This window comes from Dipodomys spectabilis, unplaced genomic scaffold (genome assembly GCF_019054845.1).
Source record: "Dipodomys spectabilis isolate Male_0828 unplaced genomic scaffold, ASM1905484v1 ptg000197l, whole genome shotgun sequence".
NCBI classification, from domain to species: domain Eukaryota; kingdom Metazoa; phylum Chordata; class Mammalia; order Rodentia; family Heteromyidae; genus Dipodomys; species Dipodomys spectabilis.
In genome coordinates, this window is record NW_024870874.1 from 15,226,676 (window position 1) to 15,247,860 (window position 21,185).

At 43.8% G+C, this 21,185-nt stretch overlaps 1 protein-coding gene across 2 annotated transcripts; it reads left to right on the forward strand.

The window, feature by feature from the left end:
- Positions 1–6,320: 6,320 nt before the first annotated feature.
- Positions 6,321–19,402, forward strand: LOC122121856 (leptin). 2 transcript variants are annotated; one of them, XM_042696053.1, is made up of 3 exons: positions 6,321–6,335; positions 15,881–16,054; positions 18,264–19,402. In XM_042696053.1, exons 2-3 carry the CDS (start codon positions 15,911–15,913, stop codon positions 18,618–18,620), a joined length of 501 nt encoding a protein of 166 aa, XP_042551987.1. In that variant the 5' UTR covers positions 6,321–6,335; positions 15,881–15,910; the 3' UTR covers positions 18,621–19,402. The 2 variants fall into 2 exon arrangements, with proteins under 2 accessions (XP_042551987.1, XP_042551988.1); XM_042696054.1 differs by lacking the exon at positions 6,321–6,335 and adding an exon at positions 6,388–6,432.
- The last annotated feature ends 1,783 nt before the right edge of the window (positions 19,403–21,185 follow it).

Here is a 21,185-nt window from a genome sequence, read left to right on the forward strand (position 1 = left end):
CACTCCACAAAACCTGGGAACCTATGAGGTGACCTTCAGACCCAAGCATACCTCATGGCTCATGGGTACCAAATCTTTGTCAAACATGGGCCACCTCAACTGATAACAGTGTCATCTAGAGATTTTCTTTTTCTTGTATCTGGAAGAAGAAAATTTTAGGCAAAGATGAGGACAGTCTGGGTGATTGGAAATATAGGCTCTACCCCTATCTTGTACAGACAGTCCCTTAACCACTCCGGGTTTCAGATTCCTGTGCATAACATGGAAATGACCTTCTCTACTCTTCGGTGGCTTCTATGGAAAAAATCTGATAAGATTTTATATATATAAATGTATTCTTTATTTATTTGCAGTCCTGGGGATTGAATTTAGGGCCTTGCTCTTGAAAAGTGTCTTATTTCTTATGCCACACACCAGTATTCTTGCTTTTAGTTTGTTTTTCAGATATAGTCTCTCACTTTTGTTTGGGGCCTGTCTAGAACAATGATCCTCCTATCTCTACCTCCTGTGATCCTCCTCTCTCTGCCTTACAAGTAGTTGGGATAACAGGCACTTATCACCATACTCACCTTGTTTTTGAAATAAGATTTTTGCCAATTTTTGCCCAGGCTGGCTTCAACCATGGTCTTCCTGTCTTTGCTTCCTTATTAGTTAAAATTAGAATTACTTTTTTTGTGATTGTGAAGATTGTCAGGACTCAAGCAAATGGAATTTTTAAAGTATTACTATTTACTAATAAATTCACCCCTATTAGAAATGTGATAATACAGTACAGTTTGAGCAGTGAAAACACTATTAATTTTGTGCCCAAAGGTTATTTCTCTTCCATGGAACCCTTTCCTCCTTCATTCACTTGGAACTCACCTGGTGGTGTATTTGAAGCAGCTACTATATACTAAGCATTATAAGTTGGGGCATCCCTTCATCTACGCCAATCCTACAGAAAGAATTCTGATTGGTCCAAGTAAGCCATGGCAATCATATTGTGTCGTGCTGGTGATTGGTCAAGTGGTGGGCATATGTCCCAACTCTTGCAGAAGTAAGAAAATGTGTTACTTCTCTGCCCTAACTAAAAGCACTTCAAGAAGAAAACATGTGTGGCCTCTGCCCCTGCCCCTTTCCTACTGGTGTGGGGACATGATACTTGCATCCCCCTTGCAACCAGGAAGCCATAAACATAGAGATGCAGGTAAAGAGAAGACTAGGAGGAGGATCCATTTGATGCCACCGTGCACTATTGCACATACCTACCTCCAGACTCCTGACTAGAAGAGATAACTAAATGTTGCTAATGTTTAAGCCATTATCATTTGCAGCCCATTGCATATGCAAATTGATGCAATCTCCAAGGAATGGAACCTGGCAATATATTTTTCTTTTGACTATGCATACCTTCCACTGATAATTCTATGTATCAGAATTTCTCCCACAGATAGGCTCATATAGTGCCCAAATAAGTCAATTTAAATATATTAATTACAATATTATGTATGTAACAATATGGTTAGATAGATTATGAAGGCTCCAAAAATGGAGTACATACAGAGTTTAAAAAGATAGGTCCTAGTTTGTGTGCACTGGTAAGAAATTATATGCTAGATATACTGAAGGAAAGACATAAAACTAGTAATAGTTGAAGCAGCATAATGACACACAGATATTTATGTTTTTTTCTTGTAAGTGTATTACAGATATTTGAAATTTTCTTTTTTTCTTTCTTTTTTGTCAGTTGAACTCAGGGCCAGGGCATTCTGACCTCTTTTGCTCAAGGCTAGTGTTTCGCCACCTTTGAGCCACAGTTCCACTTCTGGTTTTTGAGTGGTTAATTGGAGATAAGAGTCTCACAGGGACTTTTCTGCCTGGACTGGCTTTGAACCGAGATTCTCAGATCTCAGCCTCCTGAGTAACTAGGATTACAGGTGTGAGCCACCGGTGCCTGGCACCAGTGAAATTTTCTAAAACACAATTTTAATGATAAGGGCAAGAAGAGTAGTATGAATAGTAAGATATTAATTATGTGAGTTTTTAAAAAATGCATATGTGAAGGAGCCAGAATAGTCCTGGAATCACATGACAGAAATGTTATGGTTACTTCTTTTTTTCTTTTTTCTTTTCTTTTTCTTTTCTTTTTTTTTTTTTTTTGTCGGTCATCTGGGCCTGTCGCTGTCCCTCAGCTCTTCAGCTCAAGGCTAACACTCTACCACTTGAGCCACGCGCCACAGTTCCACTTCTGGTTTTTGAGTGGTTTATTGGAGATTAGAGTCTCACAGACTTTCTTGCTCGGGCTGGCTTTGAACTGCACTCCTCAGATCTCAGCCTCTTGAAAAGCTAGGATTACAGGCATGAGCCACCAGCGCCTGGCAGTTATGGTTACTTCTAAGGAGAGGAGGACTTGGAGAAAACTAAGTCATTCGTGTCCTTTTGTCCCTTTTGAACTTGTATTTAAAGCTGGGTACAGTGGTACATGCCTGCAATTTCAGCTACTTGGGAGATCAAAGCAGGAGGATGGCAAGTTTGAGACTAGTTTGGGTAACTTGGTGAGATCCTGTCTTCAAATAAAATTTGAAAGGTTTGGGGGTGCAGGTAAGTAGTAGAGCTTGTGCCACATGCTTGACTCCCTAAATTCAAATCCCCAATAATAGCAGAGAGAGAGAAAAAAATTAAAATGAACTAAAAATTGTCATTAGTTCTTATTTTTTAAATCAAACAAAGGCAAAATAAATAGGTAGGTGATAGATAGTCAGACAATCTGTATTTTCACAGTATGGCTCCCTAGGGTTGCTTAAGTTCAAGCAATATCCCCAGGTACCAACTCACCTGGTGACTGAACAGGTCAGCCAGAGGCTGCCAAGTTCTGAAAACAAGTTAAATATTTTACTAGAGCAAAGTTACAAAGATGTTGGGGACAAGGAAAAACTTGATCTGACCCAAGTGCTTCAGCCTATAGATGAAAAATGAAACAAACCAGAAAGCTATTATTTTCATGGGTTGTAAAAATATTTCTCTTCTAATAAGTTAGTTCCAGGGCTAGAGTACAGCTCAGTGATAGAACACATACTAGCTCCTGGAGGCCCTGGATTCCATCTCCAACAAAAAAGTTTCCATCCTAGGTAAAATTTTAAAGCAGAAAAGCACAGGGAAAAAGTTTAAAAAATCATTTCAAACTTGTCTCAGTAATGAGTAATATTTTGGTGTGAATATGTGTATATCTGCTCATGTAGGATCAGAAAAGATCTACCACTTTGTAATCTCATTCTTTCCTATTTAAAAATATAGCATCTTGGGGGCTGCTGGAGTGGTTCACATGATAGAGTGTCTGCCTACAAATGCAAAGCCTTGAATTCAATCCCCAATCCAAAAATAAATAAATAAAAACACAATGCTGTCTGTAGCATTAAATGCCATTTTACAACATAATTTTCAGTGTTTGTACAGTGTGCCAATAGAACTTTTCACTACTCTTACCAAGTTCCCACACTGGGCATTAAGTTGTTTTTCCTTTTTTTCCTGGCTACATAATTCTAAATGATAACTAATGCCAACCATTTATTTTTAATTTAATTCTAATTTTGAATTAGCATGCATAAATAAATGAGTGGGGTTTGTTTTGATACTACCACAGATACAAACTGTACGTAGTGATCTCTGCCTTCATAAATACTCCATTTCCTTTTTCCCTTCCTTCTTTCCTTCTGTCTTTCACAAAATATTTATTGGGACAGGTCTGTAGCTCAGTGGTAGAACATGCTCAAGGCCCTAGATACCATCCCCAACACCATGGAATAAACACTAATTAAGAGCAACACAACCAGGTTTAAATAAAGCAACTATAAAAGACATATGAGGTCTGGAAAGGTGGCTCAGTGGTAAAGTGCTTGCCTTGCATGCATGAGGCCCTAGGTTTGATTCCTCAGTACCACATAAGCAGAAAAAAACAGAAGTGGAGCTGTGGCTCAAGTGGTAGAGCACTGGCCTTGAGCTGAAGAGCTGAGGGACAGTGCCCAGGCCCAGAGTTCAGGCCCCACAAGTAACAAAATAAAAGAAAAAAAGACATATGAGACATTTATGGCAATTTGTAGACTAGCCTTTCATAATGTTAAGAAATTACTATTGTGTGAGAATGGTTGCATGGTTAGATAAAAATTCTCATTTTTTTCAGAGAGTACTATTATTCTTAAAGATGTCAGCATAATTGCAATTTGCTTTAAAACACTTTTGCCAGAAAAATGAAACAAATACAGAACATGATAATTGTTAGATTTATACTATTGCTTGCTTTCTGTATATTTGAATTTTTCATTAAAATGTTTTAAAGATGAATACTTTGTGCTAAGCACTGGGCCGTGAGCTGGGAGCTTAACAGAGAACAATATCGACCCCTACTGCTCTCATGGAGTGCACTATCTTTGGGAGCAGTTTCCATCAGGAAGTCTCAGATGTAACTGGACTGTTGCCTGGAGGGCAGATGTGGACCTGGGTTTTCTGGTTCTCTACATCCTGTCATCACTGTCAGAATATTTCCCAAGTCAAAAAACTACCTTCCCAGTATCTCAGGGTCTTAGAAGACTTCTCAAAGAATAGTGTGGTAATATGACATGTCAAAAAGTAGCTCAGAGTCAGGCACCCAGTGATTCATACCTGTAAGCCTAGCTACTCGGAAGGCTGAGACCTAAGGATCATGGTTTGAAGCTAGTTGGGGCAGGAAAGTCTATGACAGTCTTATTTCCAATTAACCATAAAAAGCCAAAGTGGAGCTATAGCTCACACTTGAGCTAGCCTTGAGGAAAAAAAAAAAAAAGCTAAGGAACAGCACCCAGACCCTAAATTCAAGCCCTAGAACCACTACACACACACACACACACACACACACACACACACACACAGAGCTCTGTGGTGTGTGGCATTCCTGCAGTTCTGTACAGCAAATGTTTCCTGGATATCCACATATGATTGGCATTGTGAAGGTACCAGAACTGCCAAATGTAAATTGCTGGTCCACAAATTCCCTGCTTATAATTTAGGGGAAGAGATGAACCCTGCACCCAACCCAGCCAGGGGAAGGGGAGTTGGCAGGAAGAGTGGTCAGGACAGCCATCTTCACTGATAGAATGCAAGAGCCAGCAAACAGAGCTTCTGCTTGGAAAAGGGGTTGATGAACAGCCAGCCAGCCCCACGGAGGGGCTGGAAGGACTCAAAGCATACAAGAGTAGGTGAGGTAGTACGGGCATCCCGGAGATCAGGGGTTGGCAAACTTCCCTAAAAGGCTAGCTGGAGAACTTCTTATGTTTTACAGATCGAGGTAAAATGGAAGGTCTCATGTCGCTATATACAACCAGGGAGAAACTTTTTTTTTTTGGCTGACAATATTCAAAACTTTATTTAAAGATACTGAAATTTAAATTTCTTATCATTTTTCCTAGTCAGAACTGTTATTCTTTTGTGTGTTTGTTTATTCCTAACTACTGATTATGTAAAAAAGCATTCCTATTTCATGGACAGTCCCCAATCAGACATATACTTTGCATCCTCCTACCTAACACGCGGTGTGGTTGTTACCCAGATGGCTTGTTTGGGGGTGTGAGTAGGGGGAAGCTCTCAGCTCTGCTCCCCAGAAAGAGACTGAAGGCACTGTTACCACCGGGTAACCAGCTGGGGTGGTATGGGTAGTCACTTAACCTCTCTGATCTGTTTCCTCACCCCAAAAACCCGAGGACAACCATCACCTTACAGGCGGTGTGAAGGGGAAAAAAGCGTCTAAGCCATCCTTCTTTGCGCACAAGAAGCGTGGGTTTGAGGATGGAGACCCAAGACCCAAGGGACTTCCAAAGAACCCAGGGCAGTGGAACGGCTCCGGACCATGGCGGGCCCGCCAGAGCAAGGGGTGCGATGCGGATCCACCATGTGGTGTACACAGCAGGCGCCCAGGGCCGTCGGGGGAGGGGGGGCTAGCCTCGTCTTAGCTCCCCATCTTGGCTCCCCGCGGCCCCGGGTCCCGCCACCAGTGCACTGCCGCGACCTCCCCTCACCCCCACCCCACCCCACCCCACTTGGTCCCCAGAGCCACCGGGGCCGCGCCACAGCCCCTGGGGAAACCGCGAGGATTTCCCATTGGTGCGCCTGGGACTCTGGGGCCCCGGGGCGCTGCAGGTCCGGAGGCGCGCACGCCGCGCTGACCCCGCTGCCTCCGGGGGCAAATCTCGGTCCCGTGGGGCGGGGCGGGCGGGCTCAGGCGCTTGGGGTGCGCCCAGACTTGTTGCACAACTGGAGCCGGGCAGCTATAAGAGGGGCCGGCAGGCATGGAGCTCCATAGGAATCCCGGAGCCAGCAGCTGCGAGGTAGGACTCGCTCTCCTCCTTTACTGTGTCTTTTCTCGGCAGGTCGCCGCACCAGCACTACCCACTGTGGACTTCGCAGAGGGGGAAACAGAGGCAGGTGAGAGACTGTGCGGAGGGCTGGGTTGTGGACTGCGTGGCTTTGAGCTGGCTCCTAGCACTGCGGGAGCCGGGGAGTGCTGGATCCCTGGTTGAGTTGGGCAGGAACCTGTCCTTGCACAGCCAAGGCCGCAGGAGATCGTCCAGTCTGCAGAGGTGAGATGCTTTGGGAATTCCCTGGAGGAGAGATCCCTGAAGGTCAGGGTGCCTCAGTTCCATGTGGAAGGAATAAAGTTGGTCAAGCATGGGAGTCAGGTACAAGCGTCGGGTACGGACTAGAGAGCCTGGCTCTGCCTGCGGGAATTCAGACCTCGTTTTCCAGTGTGGGCCCCTGATCAAGAAGTGGGAAGGATCACATAGGCTGACATCTGGGCCTAGAACTACTGTGGGGGAACAGGTGGCCAGGAAGGCCGGGTGCCAGTGGCTCAAGCCTGTAATCCTAGCTACTTAGGAGGCTAAGATCTGATGATCGCAGTTCGAAGCCAGCCCAGGCAGGAAACTCCGAGAGACTCTTATCTCCAATTAATAACCAGAAAACTGGAATTAGCCCTGTGACTCAAGTGGTAGAGCATTAGTCTTGAGCTGAAGAGGTGAGGCACAACGCCTAGGCCCAGAGTTCAGGCCCTACAACCGACCCCCTCAAAAAACAATCTGTCAGGAAGAACCCCACTCTCCCTGAGAAACTACCAGGGCCTTCCATATCTGTTGCAAAGCTGCACAAATCACATCTTTGAGGCACAGGGTGACAAGTCTCTGGGGCACAGAGGTCTGGGTTGTGGAAAAGACTAGTAACCTTCAGGGTCGGTTTGTTTGCTTGCTTGCTTGTTTTTTAAATATTGTTGTGCATTTCTAACCAAAATGGCTGAATATAACTGCCAATAGGTGAGCTCCAGGACCCTTTTCAGCCCTTCCTCCAACCTTCCTTCTGCCTGGGCTTGGATTAAACTTAGTGGTGTGTGGTTTGCCTTAAAGGTTCTGGCACTTTTGAACAGTAACTTTTTAAATACTGCTAGATCAAGTAAGACGAGAGGCCTGGTTGGTAATGGTGGTAGTGATAGTGGGGTGCATGTGCGCCCCCCCCATGTGTGTGTGTACATGTGTGTGTGATGTGTGTATGTGTGTCTGTCTGTCTGCTTTAGATAGAACAAGATGATTTGTTTCTGTTGGAGATGGTCTTCAGGGGCCACAGCAGAGGGCAGGAACTTGATACTGCTGTCCCAGTAGCACATGCTTTCTGGGTATTCTGCTGGGTAGCAGTTGCCTTTCTTGGCTCTGATTATGTTCATTCTATAGAGTTCTGTGAGGTGGGAAGTGGTCCACTGGGACTGGGACAGAGTTTCCAATCCCTTTCCTGCTAGAAGGTTCTATGGGAATATTTTGATGGAATGACCTGGTTGTTCCTGCTTGAATGTCCTGGGAAAGGCAAAGACCGTATCAATTATTTATCATATAGAGGTGAGGAGAGAAGGCAAAGAAGAAATGGATGCTTTGGGGTTATTTCCTTTCTCAAGCAACTGAGGACATTGGGCTGAGGAGAACATCTCCATGTTGGCCAAAGAACACCCTTCTTGTGTTTTGTACGTACTATACCCCCAAGTCACTCTTCTTAGTATCTGTAGGAAATACTTTCCTCCCCCTTTTCCAGGAAATAGTTCCAAATGCTAAGGACAGAACCAGAGAGCTTGCTGCTCACCCCCAGGCAGATGGATGCCTCACGTCTCAGTGACCCATGTGCAGTACAGAGATAGCCATCTAGAAGACCTCTTATCATTGAAATAGCCCTAGTCATTGCCTTACCCCAGCTTAGATGCCCCCAGGAGAAAATAGGAGCCAGGAATAGAAAAGGGACTCCAGGGAGATGGAATAGCTATAGGTGTGCATTCCTGAGCAACACCTGTGGATTAGTGGAAAGTCCAGCCAGATTATCTGGCTGCCAGTCACTCAGTAGACTCTATCTCCACTGTGCTGGGTTGGGAAGAAATATTTTAGAAACCATAGATCCATGTGGCTCTGGGCAGAGCACCTTAAAATTCTTCTCTGTCCATAAAATGATCTCTCAGAAATGGAAAGAGAGGTTGTTTCTGCTTAAGAACAGCACACAAGGCCTGGAGCTGGAGGCTCGTGCCTTTAATCCTAGCTACTCATTCATTGATCTGAGGATCACGGTGAAAAATCTGTCCAGGTAGAAAAGTCCATGAGACCCTTATTCCCAATTACCCAACAAAATAGTGGGCTAGAGGCATGGATCAAGTGGTAGAGCATCATCCATGAATGAAAAGGCTAAGCAAAAGCATAAAGCCCTGCATTTAAGCCTAGTACAGTACAAGATAGATAGATAGATAGATAGATAGATAGATAGATAGATAGATAGATAGATAGATAGATAGATGATAGTCAAATAGAGCATATGTGGTGCCCAGGCCCACAGACTCCTTTGTAGTTGTTCCACACGTGACAGCAGCCTTGCTCCTCAGCAACCTGTATGTTTCTCTCTTTCCTAGTATTTGTTAGCTCTCTGAATCTGAATCCATAATCAGTGTCCAGGCTGACATTTCACCTCTATCACAGAAGATTTAGTCCCCATCTGTTGTATATTGTGTATGCAGCTGGGATAGGAATATGAGCTAACTCTGCAGGGAAGCCATTGAAAGACAGGAAGGCAGAACAGGGCTCTTGCAAGGCCCAGGGAGGACCAGAATGCAGGAGCAGTGCCTGGGCTTGCGAATGGGTGCACTGTGCAAAGGGGTTGTGAATGAGTCTACCGTGCAGAAGGGTTGGGATGGAAGTCCAGACAGAGACCAGCTCAGCTGAAAGAACTCAGGGCCATGTGAATGCATGGGGTTGACCAAAGTACCTGAAAAGGAACATTTGTACACTGAAGCACTTTCTGTCTCCATTAAGACAGCTTCTTAGAAGTTTCTGTTGGGCAAAAGCAACATTCACATGGGAGCAGGTGAGCTGGCATAGAGGTAGGTTAACTTTGTTTTGTTTTGTTTTGTTTGCCAATGAGGACCAAGGATAGGCAATATTTCATTTATTCATTCAACAAATACATAACAAACACCTGCTCCATGCCAGACCTTTGATGAATGCTGGAACAAGTGTAGGTAGGCATAATTAATGGTGGCACCATCTTCCTCTGAGTCAAACCGGAATGGCAGATTACCCATCTACACTGCACCAGGGAGCCACTAAAAACTGATCAGAGTTGACACTGGCTGTGAAATCTATTTGCTTTCCTTGATAGAATAGCTCAACCAGTAGTTTCTGATGAATGGAAGGAATATAAGCTCCTCATCCACACCCTGATACCAGCTAGGTATGTTAACATGATTTCTCAAATGAAGTTTTTGGTTGCAAAAGAAGGGAGAATCTCTTCTGCTAGCTCAGTGACTTTTAAAAATTGTGTATTTTGGCCAACATTGGAAAAATGAAACTGGGCACCAGTGACTCACACCTATAATTCTAGCTGTTCAGGATGGAAGAATCCAGACCAGCCTTAGGGAGGAAAAAAATCTTAAAACTCCATCTCAACAGGAAAAGCTGGGTGTAATGGTAGAAGTGTAAATAGGAGGATCACAGTTCAGGCTGGCCTGAGGCAAAAAAACACAAAACAAACAAAAAGAAAACCCAGCTTGACTCTAAAAAATAAGCACAGCAAAATGGGCTGGAGATACTGTTTAATTGCGTAGCAAGCACAAGGCCATGAGATCAGATTCTAGTACTACCCAACCCCCCCACCAAAAAGGGGGAAAATTAACTGAAACTCTCAAGAGTTCCAGTTCACCTATAGTAAAGGTAAATTGTTTATTTGTGACATGGTCTTGCTTAAATAGCCCAGGCTAGTCTGGTCTTGTTTTCTCATAAAATACAGCAAATATATTACCCAAGTTAATATTTCTATTTGAAATATATTTTAATTGCCACACAATAATTGTACACATTGATTGATGGAGTATTTCAATTCATGTTTATAATGGACAATGATCAGATCAAGGTAACTGGCAAACAAGTCAGCTCAGATCGCTATCATTTCTTCATTTGGGGAACTTTAATATTGATTATGTACTGGCTATTTAAAATTGATTAATTGTGGTCAATCATAGTTATTCTACCAAGCTGTAAAACATTAAGACATGATTCCTCCTGTCCTTGTAGCTAGTAACCATCCTCTTGCCATACATCCTTCTGGGAACCATAGTTTATTCTCTTCTTCTCCTTCCTCTTCTACTTCTTCTCCTTCCTCTTCTCCTTCTTCGCCTTCTCCTCCTCCTCCTTCATGTTCTTCTTCTTCTCCTCCTCCTCCTCCTCCTCTTCCTCCTTCTCCTCTTCCTCTTCCTCCTCCCCTTTTTTTAATCTTCTGCCTTCATCTTCTTCCTCCTTCTTTTCCTCTTTTTCTTCCTCCTCCTTACAGCTCTGTGCTTTCTTAACATGTGCTCTACCACTTGAGTCATACTTCTAGCCTCTTTTGCTCTGGCTACTTTTGAGGCAGAGTCTCTCTCCTCCCTCACCTCCCAGGTCAGTCTCAGTCCTTACTTCTCCCAATCTCAGGTGAATGCCAGAATGTCCAGCATGGGCTTAGATGGGGGTCTTGCTAACTTCTTGCTTGAGCTGGCCTTGAACCAAGAGCTTCCTTATTCTACTTTCTGGGTAGCTATGATTACAAGCATGACCCACCATACCAAGCTTCTCTTCTCTACTTTTTTGAGAACAACTTAACATAATATCCCCTAGTTCCATCCATGGTACTACAAATAGTAGAATGTCATTCTTTTTTTGTGATTGAATAGTATCCCCTTGTGCATGTGAACTCGATTTTTCTCCATTAATTCATTCATCAGTGGACACCAATGTTGATATTATATTTTGTCTGCTGTAAATAGCATTGTAATAAATATAGGAATACATACTAATTTAATTTCTGTTGGTTATATATCTAATAGTGGGACTGCTGGTAGTTCGAATTCCAGTTTCTGGTGGAAGCTCTATACTGTTTTATATAACTGTACTAACTTACATTCCTACACATAGAAGATGAGGTTCCCTATTTGCCAATCCTTACTAGCATTTGTTATCTCTCCTCTTTCTGACAGTCACCATTCTAACTGTGGTGAAGTGATAGTTCATTATGGTTTTGAATCTTATTTCTCTGCTGATTATAAATCTGAGTATAAATCTGAGTATTTTTTTTTTGGTCGGTTGTGGGGCTTGAATTCTGGGCCTGAGCGCTGTCCCTGCGCTCTTCAGCTCAAGGCGAGTGCTCTACTGCTTGAGCCACAGCGCCACTTCTGGTTTTTGAGTGGTTTATTGGAGATAAGTGTCTCACAGACTTTCCTGCCAGGGCTGGCTTTGAACCGAGATCCTCAGATCTCAGCCTCCTGAGTAGCTAGGATTATAGGCCTGAGCCACCAGTACCCGGCTTTAAATCTGAGTATTTTTTCATATACCTGTTGGTCAAATGTTATCTGAATTTAATTCACATTAGTATGCAAAAAACTACCAGAGAGAAAGGTGTAAAAAACCAAATGGCTGAAAATTTTAAAAAAAAGAGAGAGAGAGAAAGAAGTGTGGTAGGTCCCTTGCTATGTATCCTCTAGTACCTTCAACCAAGGAAGATAGGCAGAGTACAAGGCAGCCTCTGCCAGTGAATGGCTCTGTGACCCAGAGTCATTCCAACTTTTCCCCCAACACTACATAAGAAGTCAGAGGACTGACCTGGCCTGGGCTCAGCTGCCCTCCACCCTGAACGTAGAGAAGCAGGCAACATCCCTGCCCATCCCATTTTGACCTAAGGTCCACTAGGTCTGCCTGCCCCTGGCTGAAGGAAAATGAGGGAGCTCCCCTCTGGAGGCCATTAGCATGATGGGAGATGCAAAGGCTTGGTTATATCTGTAGAGAAAGAGGGTGGGTAAGAGATACCCACTGGAGAATTGCCATGTGGGCAGAAAGTCAGCCCTAGACCTAGGTCTAGTCAGAGATGGGAAACTGGTGGGCTGATGGGGTGGTTATATAAGCCTCTCCCACTCGCTTTAAGTCTATATTCTGTAGCCACATTTTACTGGTGCTGTCCCAGGAGCTCCATTTTCTGGGGAGAAGGTGTGTGTGTGTGTGTGTGTGTGTGTGTGTGTGTGTGTGTGTGTGTGTGTGTGTGTGTGTGTGTGTGTGTGTGAGTGTCTGCGTGTGTGTGTGTGTGTGTGTGTGTTACTGTTTGAACTCAAGGTCTCATCTTGCTCTGAGGTGCTCTACTGCTGAGCCATACCCCCAGCCCCTTTTTCACAGGTTATCTTTTGAGAGAGCATCTCACTTCCTACGTGGGGACCTGCCTGAACTTCCATTTACCTATTGTAGGCTTCCCACTGTAGCTAGGATGACAGGTGCACACCTCTACCCCCAGCTATGGGTAGGGAAGGAGTCTTGTAAACTTTTCTGCTTGTTCTGGTCCCAAACTATGAAGAAAGGCAGTCTGTAGGAAAGCCAATGTCAGGGGGTGAGAGAGAAGAGTGATATTAAATAGGCTTAGGCCTATTTAAATATACTTAGGCCCCCTGGGAATCCTTAGCCTCTACACCCTGTTCTCCGTGCCTCCCCTCCTCCCCCCCCCTGCAATTCCTGATTCCTGATTTGCTGTGCTCTATGTCCTTTTCATATGTGTACCTGGCCCACAATAGCTATTGCTCACTGTATGTTAGCTGCCAGCCATCAAATCACTGATGAGTAATTCTTGCATATTGGCATGGAGCTCAATGAAGCTGAATTTATTGTCTTGAATTATCCTGCCTCTCCCTAGGCCCTTCCCTTCCTACTACTTTCCCTCCCCTTATCAGGCTCTAACCAACAATGTACTCCTTAGGTATTGAAATTCAGGTGATAACTAGTTGCCTCCAAAGGATTATATATGTCGATGTGGCTCTGTGTGTGATGCAAGTGTGCTTGTGTGCAGTGTGTGTTGGTGCAGCAGGTACTCACCGTTACTTTGATCTCAGTGGATTTGCCATTCCTACACCCCTTTGCAGCCTCTAAGCCTGGCGTCTTCTCTTAGGCACACTTACAGCAACAGTTACTCAATTCCATGCTTTATTGCTTTTCAGCATTCACTGAGGCATATTATCAGGGCTTGTAAACCTGGTTTTCCATTCAGGCAATAGCGGGTGACCATTATGTAAGAATGGCTGTTATGTGACCACAGTTGATCAGATAGTAAATTTTCTCTACAAGGAGGGTATCCTCAGCACATAAATCTTAGAAAATCCTGAAATGCAATCTTGTGATTCAGGGACAGACTTAGAAATGCCAGGTGCCCTGTTGAGATGCCCTGTGGGAGGCAGGGGGCCAAATACTTGATTCACAGCTGGCTACAGGTGGTGCTGCCCTGAGCATTCCAAGCTCTGCACAGCAATTACAATAATTTTTCAACAGCTGGCATTTACTCCCCAAAACTTGAGCCAGACACATGCATCGTGGACAAGGGCTACACAGGTTCTCATTTACCCTTTTGATCAGAGTAGTAGAGCCAGCTCTGTCACTGTATCCAGGAAGATACACAGACTTCTGGTTCCTCCTACCTTTGCTGGGATTTCAGACAAATAGTACTGTATGGGAGATACATTGCAAGACTCTATTAGATACCTGACATTTCTGGCAGGACTGAAGTCCATATTGCTAAATTATCCCCTATAAGGCCGGCATCATTGCCACTTATTACAGTATAACAGATTTATTCTGTCATTCCATGTCTCATGCATCCTTTGGGGCCATTATTTTATAAAATAAGGGTTACTTAAATACAAGCACTATGAAACCATTACAGTGGGTCCAATAACTGAGACAATTACTAAGTGACTAATGGGGGAAGTCATCTATACAGTATAGATACACTAGAGAGAAACATTTTCATGTCCCAGGTGGGATGGATGAGAAGGTATGAGACTTCAACACATTAGTAAGAATGGCACTATTTAAAGCTTATGAATGGGCTCATGTGTTAAATTTTCCATTTGAGGCCATAGATGACCTTGGAAAGCAAAACCAAGGACTGGTATATTCAAGTCTGCTGTATAAACATCCTGGCTTTGCCACTTAACCTATTTGACTTTAGGCAAATTGGGTTGTCTTCCTGAGGCTCATTTTTTTCTCTGTAATAAAATTCAGATTAAAACAACAACAATGACATGTCTTTGATTAAACATTATAAATAATATGTAAAGAGATTGTTTGTTTTAATTTGTTGCCAAAAAATGAATTATACTAATATTTTAATGGATCAAAAAATGTATTACTTGGTTCCATCATGACCCAGATGAAGAAGAAACAAAAGGAGCAGTTAACTTCCATCCCATGTCCAGAATATTTACCCTAATATTTACCTACATATTATTATTTTGGGCTCATATACACATGCTTAGCATGGATCACTGGCTACAAACTTGCATGCATTTGATTTTATTACATTTGCCTCGTGTATCTCATTAAAACTTAGCTTCTTAATCAAGGATCTGCATGTTATTAATTTTAGAGTTCACAGCTCTGTGACTTTGTAAGTTTGACGTATTCTATGTGAAAGCATTGCATGCTCTCTTGTCTCTATTTACAGTTGATCACTTGGCCACTTGCAATAACTGCTTTCTACTCTTCCTAACTCCTTCTTGGTCATTAATCTCCAGATAAGGTGACCTCTCTTCCAGGCATCCTCCTTAGGATTCATGCACTGTCTGGAACTCTCCTGCTTGCAAAGCTCTCCCTTCCTGTGTTGATCTATATTGCCTTGCCTGTTAAGCCATGAGACATTGGAATGTAGGGAGGATCTGGAGTTTTTCCTTGGTTCCCTGGTATCTAGCATTACATCTGACTGGTTATTCCATGGTAGAGAAGTTCTACTTAGACTCAAGTTCCCCAGGGGAAAGGTCATCACAACCATAGCAGCAGGCTGTTGAGAAAGCAATGGAAGGGCAAGGAAGTAACATCTCCATATGAGTAATGAAACACTGAGTTCACAGCCCCTTCTGTTCTTTCTCATGTATTATCTAATTTGTTCCTCATAAAAGCTTAGAGAGAGGTGGAGTTTTGAGCGGTTGTGTGATATGCCTAAAGTTCTGTAGTAAGTAAATGACTAGATTCCAACAGAGCCTTTATCAATTGGTTCTCTTTCCTTGAAGCACACAATGAAGCCTCCCCACCCCCATCATGGCCACTGGGTAATTTGATCACTCCTGGGCTCACTGCTCTGTGGTCTACAAACATGTTATCGTGGTTTTATGGATGGGGCAATATGCCTCTTCCCAAGGGCATGCTTTAGTAATCTAGATCTAGACAGCGAATAATCTTTGGCTTTGAGGAGATGATAGTCTGGCAGAAAGTGTTTTTATCCATATCTGGCAATGTGGTTGGTAGCAGGGCAGATGGATCTATTCTGATACCAGCCTCTTGTAATGTGTGGTTCTTTGTATTTTCAGATCCAAGAAACTCATCCTGAGATTGAAAAAATGCGCTGGGGATTCCTGTGCCAGTTTCTGTGGCTTTGGTACTATCTATGCTATGTTCAAGCTGTGCCCGTCCAGAAAGTCCAGGATGATGCCAAATCCCTCATAAAGACCATTATCATCAGGATCAATGACATTTCACACATGGTAGGGAAGGGCAGGGAGTGGGGAACAAAATAGAACTATGGGCCAGCCCATAGTTCTTATGATGGTTCCTTAATCCAAGAAATATTTATTAGGCACCTTCTAAATGCCAGGCACCTTGGAACCTGAGGAAGATTTCAAGGCACAAGGCTGCCATTCTTTCTGGTTGTTTCTCTTTAGTGGTTCTACTATGAAACCATTGTAAGAAAAAGAATACTTTGCCATATGCTACTGCCTAAAAAGAAATCATAGCGGTAGGTGAGGGGGAAGGAAAGAGGGAAAAAATGAGGGAGGGGGTAACAAGTTAGACAAGATTATGTAATTACTTATGTAATTGTAACCCCTTTTTTAAAAAAAAAAGAAATCATAGAGCTAGGTGCTCGTGGCTCATACCTATAATCCAAGAAATTCAGGAGGCAGAAATCTGAGGATCTTGGCTTGAAGCCAGCCCAGATAGAAAAATCTGTGAGACTCTTATCTCCAAGTAACTGGCAGAAAGTTGCAAGTGGGAATATGACTCATATGGTAGAACAATAGCCTTAAGCAAAAAAGCCAAATGAGAGTGTGAGTTCAAGCCCCAGAATAGGTATAAGGGGGAAAAGGAAGGAAGGAAGGAAGGAAAAGGATTCTCTGATATTATGAAGCCCCAGAATGTTCTATGATGGGGAACCCCAGACCTCAAAGGTTAGCTGAGGCAGGTGCAGTGGCAGGTAAAGGTATAGTAGCTTTGCTTCCTCCCTCATCACTGACCACTTCCTGTCTCATCCTCTCCCCTCTGCCTCCCTTAATCTCCATCTTCCTTGACATCAGGGGAAGCTATAAAGTTTCCTGTGTCTTATTGGCTAGTGGACAGATCCCCAGCAGCACGCTTGCCAGGCATCTCCCCCATCTCTAGATGTGTACAGAATTCGGGTTCTTGTAGTTTTAGTTGTGGCCTCTCTCATCACAGCTTATCCTGCTTTCTAGCAATGAGGAGCAAGTTTTCCCTCCTTCACCATCAGGCCTCTGAGTATTTATTAACAGTTGTTATTGCCCACCTTAGACTTCCTCTGGAGTCTGACAGACCATACCTTCAGCTGTTTCCCAGATGGGTCTATAATTGACAAGAAGAAGACTAAGTAAATCTTGCAAGCTTTTGTGTGTATGTGTGCCCCGGTAGCGATGTTTGAACTCAGGGCCTAGGCACTTGTCCCTTAGCTTTTTCACTCAAGGCTGATGCCTTACCACTTGAGCCAAAGCTCTACTTCTGTCTTTTTGGTGGATCATGGGAGGTAAGAATCTCCCAAACTTTCCTGTTCAGGCTGGCCTCAAACCTTAATCCTCAGATCTCAGCCTTCTGGGTAGCTAGGGTTACAGGTATGAGTCACGGGCATCCAACTCATCTGTGAAATCTTAAGTGGGTTCCTCAGCTTTTTTCTATCATTATCTAAATACTGGGAACATCACATAGTCTTTATCAAGTTGCTATGAGACAAAGCAGATACAGCAAGTGCAACCACACACACACACACACACACACACACACACACACACAGAATGCAGAAAATCTGGGATCTTCTATATCTCTTGGCCACTATGGGTAGCTTAGCAGTGGCCTTGGGAAGTCAGGAAGAAACCACGTGGCCAGAAGCAGGCCAGAACTAGAGTCTTGTGTATTTCATAGAGGAAACCCTGAAGTCCTTAAAAATAGTCACTCAACAAGGCTACATGTGAGATACTGGGAATCCCAAGTTGGGTATTCTCAAGAGCAAGTGTCACCGGCCGTTGGGATGAGGAGAGCCCTTCCTGGTAATTGAAGTCACTGAGGCAAAGAAGAGAAATGGGGTACTCCCTAGAGAAGTGACATTAACTCTCAGAGCGAGGGGAAAGCATAGTAGTAAGAGAAAGGAATCTGCTGAGTGTTAGAGAGACTTTACTAAATAAGAAGGGAGCTATTGCTGTTTTTTCACAGAGGCCATTTGAAGAAAGGAATGGCCAAGGAAGAGTAGTTGGAAGTGGAGGATAGGATGGTTTGGGATAGGCAGGAATCTAGGAAATCAGTCTGGTGATCACTTGGACACAGAAAATAAGAGCCTGGAAAGGCAAGAAAAGGGAAAAGGATACAGCCATGAGAATGAGCTTCTGCGCTCATGGTGATCACAGAGGACTTTGAAGGATGGTTTCTTTGCCTGCTTTCTGAGCACTTTCTCTCTTTTTTCTTCCTGTACAACAGTCTCTCTCCTCCAAACAGAAGATCACTGGTTTGGATTTCATTCCTGGCCTCTTCCCTGCTCTGAGTTTGTCCAACATGGACTATACACTGGCGGTCCATCAACAGATTCTCACTAGGTTGTACTCCCAAAATGCGATGCAAATATCTAATGACCTAGAGAACCTCCGGGCCCTTCTCCAACTGCTGGCCTCCTTCAAGAACTGCCCCCAGCCCCAGATGAGTAACATGAAGATCCTGGAGAGTCTGATCAGTGTCGAGGAAGCCTTTCGCCACTCCACGGAGGTGGTGGCCCTGAGCAGGCTGCAGGGGTCTCTGAAGAACATATTGAAGCAGCTGGATCTCAACCCTGGGTGCTAAGGCCCTGAGGGCCACTTTTCCTTCCAAGGGCCACATGGAGGGAAGAGACTGGCTTTCATCTGTCTCCAGGAAGTAAGAGCTTTATGTGGACACCCCTTATTTGGGACTATGTTCATTTTTGTCATTCCTCTAAGCCATCCTTTAAGACTCCATGTTATTTAAACCAAAGCTCTATACACAATTCCATGCTCACCTCAAAGGAGTCCCACCCAGCTCAGCATGGATTGTACCTGTAATTTTCATCAAATTCTTCAGCTATTGACAAGAGTCATCCCTATCCCCTGTTCCATCTCTCTGTGCATGCTTCACTGTGACCAGGGTGATTTCAAAGGCCTGTTTGGCCCTTCAGAGCCTTTAGATATTCTCAAAGTTCTATCTGAAAACTCTAGGGAGCCCCATGAAGGCTACATCCACCCACAGTTGGAAACTCCCAAGGAACACAAGCATTTGTTTATTTATCATGCATTTTACTCTAGATGGCTTTGAAGTAAAGCACCAGCTTTTTCCAGGCTTTGAGGTTAGCCAGGGCTGGGGGGAACACTCTTGGAGGGTGCTATTTCTAATTCCATTGATGAGTGTGGTTGAAATAAACCCACTTGGAGTGGCTGGAGGATTAGGGTTAGGATTGACTGAGCAAAAACCAATCAAAGCAGCTCTCTTCTCTGGTGACTGACTTTGTTTCTGATGTGACTGACTTTAGGTTATAGTGTTTGCAATGGAATTGCCCTGAGTGGATCCTCAAGGGCTAGGATAGTCTTAAAGAGAAGATAAATTTTGTCAGGTGTAATGTGTAGCTGTGTACAACATGGGGGTGGGGAGGTGGGAAGGATCAAGAATGTGTCTTCTGAATAACATCTGGGTGCTAGGCTTTGGGGAAAGGATGATGTCATTTTCTTATCACAAAAAGAACAAAGGAGGTAGAAGGGAGGGTCCTGAATGAGAAAGGGTTTGTCAAGATGTGTGGATCGCATATTCCAGACAATGATCCCCAGGGCAGGAGTCCCCCTGTGGAGCTCTGAGTGGTCCAGGGTTGAGCTCACACTAGGACACTGTCCCAATTTGGGATTTACTTGTGAAAAGGTGGTTCTCATCTGACTGACTCATCCCAGCAAGACCATTTCCCACCTATTCTGTGGGGAGTAAGAAAGCCAGTAAGAAAGCCAAAGTCCTTTGCCAAATGCCCCCCAGCATTGGGACAATACTGCTGGTGAGTGCCAGGGCCCCAGGCCCAGCTGCCAGCATGGCCCTTCTGCCGGAGGTCATGTTGAGGAGGATGAACAAAGGAATTTGGGTTTTTCCACCAGCTTGCTGCCTTGATGTCACATCGCTCTGTGAGTGGTGGTTCTGCCCAAGCAAACTTGAATCAAAGCAATATACTTTAAGACTGGGCACTGCTTTGTGCTCAACCCTAACTGGTGCTGTGAGCTTCTGAAGCTCACCAGATAAATGTGGAAGTCAGCCATGCTGATTTTCACCAGAGTGCAAAGGCACAGTGCTGTCTTTAGTGGGTGGGAAATGAGATGAAAATAGCAGTGCCCAGGAGCCCACAGGTAACTCTGCTTGCACTCTGAAGCACGTGCATACTTTTCAGGGCACATTAGAATCTATTGCTATGTAGCACTTCCTGTTGATGCAGGATCACTGCAACTGTAAAAATAAGAAAATACTAAGCATTCATATTCAAAATCCTTGGGACCAGGGTGTTTTTAGATTTGGGATCTTTTAGGGCTTTTTGGATTCTTTTCCTAGTCTGGCGATGGAATATAAGTATAAACATAAAATTCATTTACATTTTATGGATGCCTTATACATACTTTGAAGATTATTTTATACAATATTGTAAAATAATTTTGTGCATGAAACAAGGCTTAACGGAGTAGAATTTGACACACATGGTATTTTGTCAGCACTCAAAAGTTTTGGATTTTGGAGAATTGCAAATCTTATTTTGGGAGATGGGGGGCGAGGAATGTATATCCTGTACCTAAGACCCTAACAGCCAAAGATAGCAGAACCAGGCCTAGAGCACAGGTCCTCAGAGCCCCGAAGTGTTCTTCCAGCCAGGTACTGCTTTCTGGAGATAGGCTGGTACAGGAGAGGTCACATGTGCTAACTGGAAGAGAAGAGTTAGAGGATGGATTTTAGAGATGTAGATTTCCTGCCAAGAGGAGGCTGTCAATAAAAGCTTGATATAGGGAAATACAGCAAGTGACAGTGGAAAGCAGAGAATGAGGAGGGATGGGAAATGGCATGTTGAAGAGGCTTTGAGGGACACAAAAGTTGGCTATTAAAATCTCAAGGTCTGGAGCAAAGGAGGCATGGGGGGCAGGGGCAGGCATCTCTGAGAACTGGGCAGATCATCTTGGCACCTTACCAAGCTGAGAGGTCTTGAGCCTTTTGCTCATAAGACTTGGAACAGAGCTCATTCCCAGAGTATGAAACTTTTCACAGGAATATGCTTATCCTTTTATGGTTTTTGTAAGAATAACAATAAAAATTTTTGAAATCAAATAAATTAACTTGTTTCCGTTGCTTGATATGGAGGGGCTTCAGGAGAGTTGTTTG